The sequence below is a fragment of the Tympanuchus pallidicinctus genome, unplaced genomic scaffold (genome assembly GCF_026119805.1).
Source record: "Tympanuchus pallidicinctus isolate F22 unplaced genomic scaffold, pur_lepc_1.0 scaffold31, whole genome shotgun sequence".
Lineage (NCBI taxonomy): Eukaryota > Metazoa > Chordata > Aves > Galliformes > Phasianidae > Tympanuchus > Tympanuchus pallidicinctus.
The window spans coordinates 8,408,711-8,423,227 of record NW_026294749.1 but is presented as its reverse complement, the minus strand read 5'-3'; the positions used below and the strand labels follow the sequence as shown (position 1 = coordinate 8,423,227).

Below are 14,517 nucleotides of genomic sequence, written 5' to 3'. Positions count from 1 at the left end.
GGGCTCTGATAATTAGAAAGTCTTCTAATACTCAAATGTCTTTGTATACAGAAAGTACTGCCTTCTCCTCAGTCTCCAAACAGTAGTGCTGTGACTTTAAGCAGTTCTTCTTTTCTGCCTACTCAGCGCTGGTCATTTTTATGAACACATTTCAGTCCACATTTCAGGTAGGTCCACAAGGATAAATCAGTTGAGGCCATAGTGTATACTTGGAACTGAAAACCTAAAGAATAATCTACCCAACTACTTCAGGTTAACCTATCTTGTGTACAGCATGCAAAAGCTATATGCAGTATTTCAGTCTTATCAGCCTTCACACAATGGTACCAACACTTTCTCATCTCTTTCTCATCTCAGCCTTAAAATCTGTTAGGTACAGTACCATCAGAAGTATTTGCTTTCCAGGTGACTGCATCCCACTGGTAACTTTGACACACTCCCTGGCCTTTCCTCAACCTGTGTCAACTTTCCTTTCCTCTGGCTATCTACTGAGCTATTTCAGCTCGCTGCATCAACCAAAGCTAAACCAAACAGCAGATCATGTTCTGCATAAGCTCTGGAAGCAGCTTAAAACAGGAATATGTACGAAGGAACCACTAGTTAGGACTGTAGAAAGCTGTTGTAGAACTGAAACATTTGTCACTCTGTGAGGAGTGAGGAAATTCACTCTGTTCCTTATCAGCTGATGAAATGCATGTATGATGCATTGATGAAATGCCATGTATGCATTCTCCAGTAGGTTTAATCTCTATTTCCTGGGATAACATCAGGCAAGACAGTACAAGCTGTTCCCAGAGCTAAAATAAGGTACATATTGTTCATTTTAAACTATACTGCTGTCATCTTTTAAAAAGAACTTAAACTTGCTTCACATGACCATTTTGTCATGTCAAATTTTCTTACTACTTCCCTCTTTTTCTACTGACTACAACCTTATCCACTGGTTCAATTTGAAAATAAATAAGTAACATTTAGGCCAATGACTAATTTCTATTTTTAAAGATCTGACACTGTGTTTATGCTCTTTCAGCCTTCCATAGCTTCTGACAGTTGATAATAAACTTGATCAGTTGGTTTGGAAACACCCCATGGGCATAGAGAAAACTCTAACTTGGTCTTTCCTGGGTACAGTATGAGATCCTACTCCTTGGCCATTGATATGGATTGTAACAACCACTGACTGCAGTTGAACTTCTCTGTGAAAAAGCAAAAAAAATCCTTTGGATTCTTTCCTGGCATCTGTTTACAATTCTGTAAAGTAAAAACCTTCTCTTGCCTACTGTAAGCCTTAATGACTACTACTGGAAAACTGTATGCATCTATATTCATTACAAAACCAGTTACTTAGGTTGACATAAATTTTGAGGTAAGCATATAGCCAGCACCTTTCCCTTGCATGAAAATACTTGTGCTTCTGAAGTACATCAACATCTACTTTTTGGAAAAGTTGCCACCTTTGTGGGGGGGGAAAAAAAGAGAGAATCCAAGAGAGAACTAATTTTGGAAGCCTCCTGATTTATTTAACTCCCCTAATTAAAACAAACAAAAATAAGATTCACTGCTCTCATGAGTATCAGGTAATACAAAGTAGCTGCACTGCCATGGGATAGAATAAGCTTTGCTTTATCTTTGGTTTTATATTGAGCTAGTCTGCGTTGAAAGCTGTCACATCAGTGAAAAAAAGGAACTGTTACGGTAAGCTACAGATAAAGTGACGTTTTACATAATCTGTGTAGCTTGTCCACTAATGTTAGCTTTATTATTTTCCTTTTTCAGCCTTATGTAAGGATGAGATAGTAATGAATTGAAAGGTCATAGGGGAATGCAGTTGACTGAAATTCCCAGCCCTACCTTCAATTTGAAGAGACAATTAGTTGGTATAAGTCAAAGTACTTGACTTGGTATTCATAAATAAGGGCTAGTCACAAAGCCACAGTCATACCTTATTCAAAGCAAAGAGCCACAGAGTTCCTAGCCACAGCATATCGTTTGGGATGGATACATGTACGTAAACTAATTTATATCCAAACAGTTGAGCTACAGGAATTGCATCCATCTGATACAATAACACTGTGAAAATTTCCTAGACACAGCTAGACAGAAGCCCAGCAATTAATAGCCAACAACGCATCAAAAATGTATTACTCTGGAAAAGACATTAACTAGCAGAAGACAAAGCACTTAACATTCGAAACTTAACACCAAGGGAGAGACCTGAATCAGATACAAAATCTCTGAAATCTACCTAAAACAACAGTACCCTCTGTGCTCTTCCTACAGTTATGATTTCCCCCAGTGCAACCAGGGGCAAGAAAGGTAAACTGAATAGTCTGACATAAAATTCAGATTATCAAATGCAGAAGTGGAACAGTTCTGTGCTGATCTCATTTGATATAAGAATTACAGTAATTCTTGTAAATATTCAAGTAAAACATGAAAGAAAACAAACAGAATTTACCTTTGAAGATCTCAAGTTCCTTCCTGTAGGTGAAAACCAGAATACAAATAAATAAGCAAATCAGTAAATTGGGAATGTTAAGACTCCTTAAAAGACTAAAAGCAAAGAATTTTATTTTCATCATCTGTAAGGGTAATAAATACTACTAAGTGTGCTTATCTAAATCAAACTGTTTCTAAGTTAGGCTACCATCTATTCATTAATAAGCACAATTACACAGATGTTGCATATTTGTATCTATCCACATAATTTCAAGTTACGTTACTACAAAAATAATCAAGACTTCTTAAGGTTTTGGATACTAAAGCATCTCTTGACTAGTGAATAACAGTAAGTGCTTCATTTTCATCAATGCTATTGAAAAATCCTCTTGACAATGGCAAAGAATTTACAATTTCACTCACTCTGCAACACACTCTGAAGGCAACAGAAACATTCCCCTCAGAGGACAGAATTTTAAATACACAGAGCGACAGAAAACAGACAATACTCCAGTACCAGACAACTAAGAAATCAAGTCAAAAGCAGATGCATCTTTTTTCCTTCACACCAGGCCACGTCCCACTTTCAGTAATGAGGCAATCCTGAATGCAAAGCAGATAAGTGAAATATTTTTCCTGTTTTCAGGAAATAGCATAATGATCTATCTGCCAGTGCTACAAAGTAGTGATTTATTAAGAATTGAGAAACTAAAGAAAAAACTAATAGCTTAAGGCAGAGCGCTGGCCTTTTCCTTATGAAATGTTCACTCAATAATGAACATCTTTTCAGCCTGTGCCTTCAAGTCTTAAGTCTCATGCATGTAATAAGCCCAGCTAAATTCCAGATTTGGAATATAAAAGTGACTTTAAGTAAAAGTTCAAAAAAGACTGAACTAACAGCTCTCCAGATAAACACTTCTCACTATTCATAGATGAAAACATATGCTTCAGTCGTTACAGAGTCACACACGATGCAGACTCTTTCATAATACATATGCTGTACTATAATAATTCCTTCTCCTCCCTAACAGATGAAGTTCTTGAGTATTTATTCCTGCTGAGAGAACAGACGAAACCTTTAAAACCAAAGCTCTTTTCTAAGCAGCACAAAGCAGTCCAAAAGCAGCCAGAGAATGCATTTACCTCCACATTTCCAGTCAACGTGCCAATTTTGTCAGTAAGAACCAAACATCAGTTTCTTTGTGCTTTGGCAGGAGAAAAAGCTACTGCATAAGTTACAGTAGTGAAGCCTATTGATTTTGACTTCCTGTGATATTTATTTTCCTTCCTGTCTCCATCCTCTTCTCAATTCAGATATTCAGTTTTTTAACAGAGGAAAAAAAACTAGCTTACAACACACATGATTTGTGGATTCAAATTCCAGTTATTTTTTCCCATCCTACGTGCTCTAAGCATAATTAAAAAACTCTTAAGCATTCTCTCAAGCTACATTCCCTATGTTTAAATAATTGCATAAAAATATCAATTGCAGGAAATGCACATTTTCCACAGTCAGAAACAAAACCATACTGAGGAAACATCTTGTGAATGTAAGAGGAAAAGACCTACATCAGTTGGTCCTGAAACCAAGAGGTCTCATACCACTTATTTCCAAAAGGGAACACAGCATAACGACTGTCATTATGTGCAAATATAGTACCAAACAGGACAGCAAAGGTGCAACCAACTGACTGTGATATTCAGGGCTTTTATCTCAGAACCCAGAATCTTCCCTCTAGAAATCCATCAAAATGTTTTAGGGTTGATTCATTAAGGCAGTAATGTTACATCCATCTATATAATTTACATTAATTAAGAAAGCTAGAAATGAACTTGAAATTTATTACTGTTAGTATGCAGTATGAGTAAAGATTATGAATTTAAGGACCAGTATTTCCTAGTATCTTTGTAGCAAGTCAGATCCAGACTGATGATTTTTTTATGGAGTTCTAAACATAATTACAGAAAGTATATATTACAAAGAGCTCCTTTTCTCCTTTGCAAGTAAATAATTTATTTTTTATTCATAAATTGTCAGAAACTAAAAAAAAGAAAATTAAAAGGTGCATCTCTAAGAATGCAGACAAAAATAATCCACAGAAATAAATACACTGAAGCTGCATTAAGAAGGAAACTACGTATTTGGAATACGTAGACACTCTAATAAAAAATTAGCTAATTTGGGCAATTAATACTAAAAAGATTAATCTGTAGAAAACAAAACAAAACAAAAAAAACACTGCAGACCTGGATGAGTAGCTAGGATTGTTACCTCTTTTTTTCAGGTCTTACCATATTAAACTAGTAGTCATGATACCATATATTAGTTTTTTATACTTGTTTTTATTTTACTTTAAATCATTTGTTCTTTGAGATAATGTTTTATATTAGGTTTACACAACAGAGCTCAGTCTTTGAAGGACAGCTTACTAACAACATTATAATAGGAAATAAAGCTGCAATATATTTGCCTGGTTAGTCAATGTAAAGCTTTCTAAAGAAAAACACTGCTGGATTTCATATACTTTTTGGCCAGGAAAACAAAACATGGGAGATGGTTAAGATACTTTTTTTCACTATCATTAGGAAGAAAACCTATTTTACCCCTAGCCTCCCTACATGTGCAGTTTTAAGAGGCAAACAGGATGGATAATTCAGCATCTATCCAGGATTAAAGAACCTTCCAGGCTATATCTGACCACTAATCAATCAATCCCACTATCTGGATTTTGACTATACATTTCTTCTATTTCAGCTATCAAACACTGGGTTAATGACATCAACTCTGTCTAGCTACACAAATGAAAATGCGGTGAGTTTGCCAAAGAGCTAAAAGAAGTTGGGAGGACAAGCAACACCAGAAGGCTGTGCTGCCATTCAGTGAGATGTGGACAGACCGGAGAGTTGGGCAAGAGAGAAACCTGATGAGTTTCAACAAACGCAAGTAAAGGCACTTGTACCTGGGGAGGGATAACCTTGTACATCAGTAGAGGTTAAGGGCTAACCTGCTGGAGAAGAGCTCTGAAAAGGATCTAGAAGTCCTGGTGGATAATAGGTTGGTCATGAGCCAGCAATGTGTCCTGGTGGCCAAGAAGGCCAGTGGTATTCTTGGGTGCATTAAAAAGAGCATGGCTATCAGGTTGAGAGAGGCGATCCTCCTTCTCTACTCGGCCCTGGGGAGGCAACATCTGGAGTACTGTGTCCAGTTCTGGGCTCCCTCATTCAAAAAGGACAGGAACCTCCTAGAAAGAGTCCAGCAGGGGGTGGCAAGAATGATCAGGGACCTGAAGCACTTCCCACCAAGAAAAGACTGGGACACCTGCGACTCTTCACTCTGTTGAAGAAAAGGTTGAGAGGGGATCTCATAACTGTTTATAAGTATCTGAAATGTGAGAGACAAGTGGATGGGGCCAGGCTCTTTTCAGTGCTGTGCAGTGATTGAACAAGTGGCAATAGCAAAAACTGGAACACAAAGAGTTCCATACAAACATGAGGAGCGATTTCTTTCCTGTGAATGACAATGCATTGAAACAGGCTGCTCAGAGAGATTGAGGAGTCTTCTCTGAAGTTATTCAAGACCCACCAGGAAACTTTCCTGTGTGACCTGCTGTAAGGAACCTCTGTTAGCAAGGGAGTTGTTCTTGATGGTCTCCATGGGTCCTTTCTAGAGCCTGCAGTTCTGTGATTCTGTCATTCTTTACTTTTTTACATTTAACAGTAAGCTTTCATTAAGAAGTAACTTCTGTAAGTAACAGACTATAATATAATGTAAATACCTCCTCTTTTACTGAAAATTGATATACACACAGAAGGAGAGTATAATGAAGGTAAATAATAAGAGTATACAGACACAGAGGCTCTAGAAAAGTAATGTTCTGTTCACAGAGCAACTTATAAAGTCGAGTTTCTTTCCTGAGAGACAGAAACTACTTAGGCTCTATGTGTACACTAGAGTTACTAAGAACTGGCCACATATGGGCAGTAATTTTCATTTCTCCCTTTCTACTTGCTAGCTTTCATAAATAGGTGGAGGTTATTTGAAAATGACCAAGAGAATGACAGTAGCAAGAAAAGTCCAATAGTCATTTGAGAAAGTTCAGCTGCATAAGATTGTTTTTGTACTTCGAGATAATACTTAGTTGAGGAGAGATTATATACTCAGGTAAAGTTTAATGCCAGATTCTTGGCCTCTTCTGAGCATAATGGACATAGACAAATTTGAAGACAAATCCTTCCACGCACCATGCCTGATGAGGAGCGTGGTAGGAGGAAGAAGAGGGTGAAGGCAAATAAATGCCATAAACAAATGTTTGCTGAAAGCTTCCAACTTCACAAACCAGAAAGATACAGAGAATACATAAAGTCTATGAATTTAAAATTCAGGGTATGCAGACACCATACCATTCTGCCAAAACCAAGTGCTCTGATCTCCCAGGTGATGCACTGCTTTAGCTTATCACATGGGAAGCATTATGGGGCCTAACAAAGTCAAAGACATAGAAGTCTTCTTTTTAGGCAACACAGTTTCATATGGTAGGGTACTACCCATTCCGAGCTCTCTCTTCCAATCTTGTTAAAATAACTTAGGTAAACGCAGTGCTTTACAGTGATACTGCAGGAGTTACAGATAATACTTGAAAGAAGCACACAAGAAAACCTACTGTATTACTTTTCTCTCTCTTTGTTTAATGCTAGTGGGTAAATAACAACTAAGATGGAACTTTTCCCTAAAGCAGACTAATCTGATTTGTCTAAGGAAGTTTATGAATTTATGTTTTGGATGTTTATGTCAATTAAGCCTTCACATAAGGTGTTTTTTTTTTTTTTTTATCAACTGCAACTATTCTTACAGCCCCTTATGCTCAGAAAGCAATTAGAAAGAGGGATAAAAACAACAAAAGACTACACTGACAAAATAAACTTCACTGTAGTAACTGATCAGGACATTTTATCACATAGTCATCTCTAATCCATACAATGCCATTGCTATAAATTTCATACACTTTTGAATGAGAATCAAACCCTCTGCAAGACCATAAAACCGGTATGTCATCAGCATGGAAACACCTCAGTCTATCAAGCTCCTCAACTACTTGGCTAATTTCCAAAGCAGAGGATTATATATTGTTTGGTAACAAAGAAACCTTTAAAATCAAAAAAGCAAGTTCAGTTATAAATGTACCCAAGAACATATTTTCATGTCAGGTAAAGCAGTTCTTCAAATGTGACAAGAAATGAAAAAAGTCTTACTGAAGCTTTTGGTATATTCATTTGCTGAATACATCCAAACAAGAAGAGACTTGAGATTTCAGATTTCTTCAATCATTTTCCTTTTATGCCTGTTCTCAAAACAAATACTGAAAACAAAGGTTTCTTGAATAGCAAGTGCTAACAATTAAGATTCTAACAATTATATTTCAAGTCAAATGACACAGCGAAATGTATTCACTTTATTTCTAGAACCAAGGGACAGCTTCTATTTAAAACGTGTTCCTACAAGATGTTACTGTTAGTCATCTCCTTTTAACTGATAAAATAACCAGGAGGTGCTATTTTTTGAGAAAACTGATCTCTGAAATGACTACAATTGGTATGAAGAGCTTCATAGCTTCAAGACTATCATTCTAGCTGACACCACAAGCATGGATTTTGGTGCGTGTAAAAACTAGTGCAAAAGTGAGCTTCTAACACTGCTTCTTCAATAATGCAGTGAACTGTTTTGAGAATACAAGAAATGCCATAGGAGACTGGAGCAACACAAGTTTTCTGGAATCAGAAATGGTATATTCTCAGCAGGAGGGCAAAGGGAGGAGGAATAGGATCATGCTTGAGGAAAGAACAGGATACTAATGGCATGGTTCAATGCTAACATATATGCAAACAACTGCAGCAATTCTAACTAGAGAAAAGGTGGAACCTGGTTTCCATACTACAGCACTGGTACCCTGATTAATGAATACACGAAAAAGTACTTAAAATCCAGGGATAAGTGCACAGAAAAACAAGCAATTCCCCCACCGTCCAGCTGCATTCTTTAAAATATGCTGTGGAAACCACCTTGGACTGATGAATCTACCTTTAAATTAGTACTCACTGCAATGACTAAAGCAAAAAAATCGATCTGTTTGAACAGAAATAAAGTGCTCTACTTAATAGGGAGACCTATTTCTGAAAGTCAGTTCCCATAGTTACCATAAGCTGCATTTCAAAGGTTCAATGTTGACCTAAAGCGCTTTCTTCTAAATCTTTCATATAGGAAGATTTTTTTTCAGAAGACTTGAAATACATGAGCTCCTAGCTTAATCTCTGAAATAACTTCACAGTAAAATTACCTCTAGTTATATCCTTAAATTAGCCACAATTTCCAGAGCTTGTGTTCACAGTTTTCATCCCCACATGGTCAACATACAAGAAACACCTTTTTACACAGAACTAATCACCCCCTGAGAATAACTGTATGTTAAAAAGAGACCATAGGCTCTTGAATCCCCACTTGATTCTTTCAGTATTTGGTATCCCGGTAAAAACCCCAAGCAGTATATAGAGGAACAGAAAATCAGAGTTGGAAGCATAGATAACAAACGACACTCACATTAAGTTAACTGGCTGTTCATTCTTCAAGCACCTACAATGCCAAGTGTCCTTCTAGTAATGAGCTGGCAGTTAATTTCTTACCTAAACAAATACTATGGTAATGATCAACCAGAAATTACCTGCATTTTTCCTGTTTTGTCTAGATCTGGCCAAAGGTAATCAGCTTACAATTATGTTAAGTAGCTTGCTTAGCATTCTATTTATAAAACTGATTAGATGCTAAGCACTGTAGCCAACAGTTTAAAGGCTATATTTTGATTAAAGGAGCAGAGATTGGGGAATGGATACAGGAAGGAAGGGGGAGCGGGACTCAGGTGAGAGGGAAGACAAGACTCAAGACAACTTCTGAAAAGTTGTTGTATTTTGGGGAGTGTAGATCTATTGCTTTATGCACGTCTTAGATTTACTTGTTACTTGATTAAATAGCACCTACTTAGAATTCTGAAAATATTACTACTAAATATTCAGTTATTTAAATTATAGTTCAGACATACTGACTAGCATCAGGGCTTCCTGCAGGGAACGGAAATAATGTTGCCCAGGCTTAAGAAAGAGTAAATCCAAGCTGCAGGAAAATCACAAGACCACTGATGAGATTCTGAGGTTCAGCTACCTGAACAGGAGTGAAAAGATGAAGGACTGTGGCATGAGAATCTGCTGGATGTGACAGACAGCACCATGAGGTGTGACTGGATTTCACAAGTAGCTAAAGGGGACTTGTATAAAAAATAGCCAAACTTCACAGATAACTGAAGGCAATGGGGAGTTTCTGGGACACAGAACTTCAGTGTGAGCAATACAAAAGGTAACTCCACATCTCTAACATCACCAACCTACATACACATAGCAGCAGAAATCTGAGCAGAGATGTAGCAAGATCAAGATCAATGGAGAAAATGTTATTAGGACTGACCAACTGACAGAACCCTAACCTTGATGAGTACATTCTAATCAGGACCACAAACCAAACCAGTTGTTCTGACCATACTACACAAGTCAAACTTTCTTCCACAGTAACAAGAACTGGGGAGGCTGCCACGTTGCTTCCCCTGTCTAACAGGAGAACAGGCTGCTCAGATCAAGCAACCCAGATATTCCTATGTCAAAGCCTGCAACTGCATCTACCCACACAGGTCCATCAAAGATAATCTTTGACACATGGCTCCAATTTCACTCCCCATTTCCTCATCTATGTCATAAAATTAATACTACTTCTCTTTTCATTTTCTTTAATAAGATTCTTTTTGTCACTTTCAGTGACAAAGCCAAGAAAGTAAATTTATTAAGCTGCTAACATTTATCTCTTGCTATGGTATCTCTTACAGAAACATGAACTATAAGCATAAGAGGTTCTGTGGTTGACTTTTCACACATGCTTTTCAAGTTGGACTTGAATTCTCAGTAGTAATGCCATGTCTCTATGAATGGGAATGACAGATGAGTAGTAACTATCGCATGGAGTGGAAAATATTTCTAGGATATGATAGAACTGAAAGGATGCCAGAGGAAAAATAAGTCACGAACTTCAAAGGTTATAATGAAGAAAAAAATATAAAAATCAGGGCAATGATTTTAAACAATCAACAATTCATCAGAGCTCATAATAGCTCACAATATCCCTTACTCTGACTGTTTTTGGAGGATAATATGCACAACTTCATCATAACAACAATGTAGCAATAGTTTTCCAAATACACACTCTCAGTTCATCACCACTGAGTTTTGCTCTAACACTTGGATTTATTACAAACTTGAAACTTCTTATCAAAGATTATAGTTTCTTTAGAAGATGAAACAAAAAGGGATTGTACTGTATACAAAAAGAAAAAAGAAAAAAACAAACAAAAAAAAAATCACAGGAGGGTTATACTTTATGTTATACTATATTTATAGCAATTGCTTTATTTACCTTTTTGTTTTCTTGTAATTTTCCAGCTGTAACGTCTGCACACATTTGTATCTTTCGAATTCACACTGTTCACATAGGTCCTCAAGACACAACAGCTGAGTCTCCATTTCTTCAAAGTTTGCCTCTAGACGGGCTATACGAAATATTTATATGAGCACCAAACTGTATCAATAGATGTTACAACCCACCCAAGCACAAATGGGAATTCATAGAGGTTAGGCTGTAATAATTACACATGCATAACTGGCTCAGAAAGATAAACACATCTCACATCCCGTAGTAAAGATGACAATGGAGCCATTTTAAGTGAGATCTAGCAGCGGTTCTTTTTGCAGCAAGATGCTGAATCACTTGCTATATCTGCCCCAGCACATCACAGACCTGTGGTCTGTACTTGGTGAAAAGAAGCAGCCAGAATCTGTGGCTTGATTTTGCTAGTCAAGCACACTGTCACTTTACCCCTTTCTCTATCATACCAGTCTGAGAAATGAAGATGTACTGAACAAGACCAGTACCGACCTTAAATATTCAACTCAAGTATAACATAATGTGAGAATTTTAACTCTAACATGACCTTGTGATAACCTAAAACCACAGGCTCTAAAAAGTAAGCAATAAAGATAGATTGATAGGCAAACCTCTATCCCACATATGCTTAGAGAACATTTCTATATATTTTTTTTAAGTTTAGACTCTGGAGATTATGGATAAAGAGATCATGCCTATGAAAAGCCCTGAGAAATCTTATCTCATAGCTCACCTTGTTCTGAGCAGAAGTTTAGATCTCCTTAAGTACCCTCTGAACAGAATTTTCCTGAAACTTACATCAAAAATCTCTCTTTATGGCTGACTAAATACTGAGTTCCACGTCCCTCATTGGGATCCCAAAGTGGAAAAACTAATTTTCCAAAACTTTAATGAACTAATCACTCCAGGATGGAGCTCTGTGAATGCAAGATTATTATCCACACCTCTGCCATGATTTCTCCCATACCAGAGGGAAAAAGGATAAATTACATTTACATGTTTATAAACAAACTAGCAAGCAAAGAGTAGATCACAGAATCATACAATTGATTTTGAGCTGGAAGGACCCTTTAAAGGCCATCTTGCAATGAACATCTACATGAACATCTACAGCTCATCAGGTTGCTCAGAGCCCCCTCCAGCCTGACACTGATGGTCTCCAGGGACGGGGCAACCAACAGTCCTCTGGGGCAACCTGTTCCACTGCTTCACTATCCTTATTGTTTGTTTGTTCCCTAATATTCAAACTAAATCTCCACTCTTTTAGTTTGAAACCATTTCCCAATGTCCTGCCACAAGAGAATTTCCTAAAGATGGAATTTTGCAGTTCAGAGTTAGATGCACAAACCTGAAACTTGATTGTCAATGCAAAGAACTATGCAGATGATGGAATGAAATAGCAGAAAAACTAAAGCAATCTTAATTTTGGCAAATGGCTGTGCTCCTCCTGAAAACATTTCTGTCAAACCCCCAAATAATCTTTGGACTGTGCTGCTTGGAGCCTATTTTGGAATATACAAAACTTCAACTTGCTTGTCTGTGACAATTAGAGATCGCTGTAACAGCAATCTTCCTAGAACAGCAGAGTTAAAAGACTCCATAAACAAATTCACAAGCATGCATATTCATATGTGCAGCTCCAGTTACTTTCAAAGACTTTTTTTATTGCTTACAACAAAGTAAGGTAATGCCCCGTGGCAGACAGAAAAGGAAAAATGATTCATGTGATCAGCGAAGATCATTTGAAAGAAAGCTACAGACAATTCATGTGGAAACAACTCTGAGGAAAAAAATGTTCCAGTTAGACAGATGATGATGTGGAACATGCATTCTTTATCACACTCAACATCCTCACTCAAAAAATCCAGCATTTATTCAAAGCATAATACCAGACAACCTTAATTACAATTGGTTGTCCCTTTTGCTTAAAATATGGACCTTTCTAAGTGCATTAAAAACAAATGTTTAAATCATGCTAACTTAATACTAAAAGACAACAACAAACAACAGGAAAATATAATGATGAAAAATGCATTCCAGAGGCCAATTGATTCCTAGCATTAGCATTTGAGCAGCCTCTAGTGGGAACAGCAGAAATTAGAGTGCACCTGAATAACGGGAACACCTTCAGAACTCTCCAGAACACAACAAGGTTGCTTTGCTGCAACAAGGATTACAGATCTTTTCGTTCTGAAACAAAAGGCAACTTACTTGCTTTTCACAAGCAATGTTGCCAAAGCAATTGCATAGCACTAGCCGTGGTTGTGAACTAACATCTCTCCTTCCCAAATGAGAATACAAGTATTATGCAGTAAAAAGAAGTTTCAATCACAGCTGTGTATTCAATTTAATCTAACAAAATTTAAGCCATGAAGGTTTGATCAGTTCTCTATATGCACACATGAATAAGCTCATACTTTTAAGAAGGTATTTAGCAAAAATACCAAATTTAAAAACTCCCTGCTTCCAGTTTATTGCTTGCAGTGGCAACTAGAACAAGCCTGCCCCAGAAAGCAGGCTAATCTGCTAAAGAATACTTGCATGACTACTGTGTTTTTCCTGCTCAAAATTTCAACTAAAAAAGCTGAAATCAGTATATACCAAGATAGGCTCCAAGCAGAACAGACAAAACACCATCTTTTTACATGGGGCTGCAATTTAAACAGAAACAAGAAAACAGAAATTAAGCTTAAGTAAGCTTATACAGACAGATCAGAGCCATGACATTTTAAAAGTCAGAACACCACAGGTACAGAAACCCTCTGTATGCAGGACATTTCGCTACTCGCCTTTTGACAGGCAGCTCATACTTCAAGAAATCCCCCAGCTGATCATTAGGCACTAACCATCATCACACCCTGAAACAGTGCTATGCAGGAGAAAAAAACACTCACTGGACTCTTAAATCAAGAATTTTCCTATATGCCAATATACTACACTTGGTAGAAATACAGTGTTTTGTGAGATACGTGAAAAACCAGACTTGTACTTTAGGTCACATCTGTCCAACTGCTTTAGTTTGGTCTGTATTTCTCATGCAACCACATGTGCAAGTGTTATTACAAGTTCACCTAGTTCTAACTTCCCAAAAAAGAATCTTCTGATCAAACATTAACATACATGAGATTGAATTATCTGTCATCAATTTACACAGTCTTCTTCGCTTAACAGCCTATAACTTGTTAGGATATTTACCTGGATCTCAACAGCAAAAGAAAAAATTAAATCTCAAAGATTAGGAAGCAGCAGCTTTTATCTCTGTGACTATATATCACTCTTTATTCTCTTCCCATTCTTGCCAGTCTAAATATTCTCAACCTTCATTTGATCTGTTACCTATGTTTGAGACCAGCCTCTCTGAAATCAGCATCAATTTGATGCTTAACATTGAGATGTTTGGTCAAAAAAAAGAAAATTGGATTTGAATCAACATTTGTTTACATTGATTTGCTGAAATCAAGACAAACATTAGAGCAAATGCCCCTGACAAAACATGAGGCATACCTTATAATAAGAAAAGCATGCCAGATATTGGCAAGCAGATATTT

At 37.0% G+C, this 14,517-nt stretch overlaps 1 protein-coding gene across 1 annotated transcript in view; it reads right to left on the bottom strand.

The window, feature by feature from the left end:
• The window catches only part of DTNBP1 (dystrobrevin binding protein 1), a 60,406-nt gene that overhangs the window by 35,559 nt on the left and 10,330 nt on the right, over positions 1 to 14,517 (bottom strand). Inside the window, exons 6-7 of the mRNA XM_052697814.1 lie at positions 10,943 to 11,075; positions 2,459 to 2,481 (exon numbers count right to left, since the gene is read on the bottom strand). Coding sequence (XP_052553774.1) covers positions 2,459 to 2,481; positions 10,943 to 11,075 — 156 coding nt within the window. The remainder of the gene's footprint in view (positions 1 to 2,458; positions 2,482 to 10,942; positions 11,076 to 14,517) is intronic.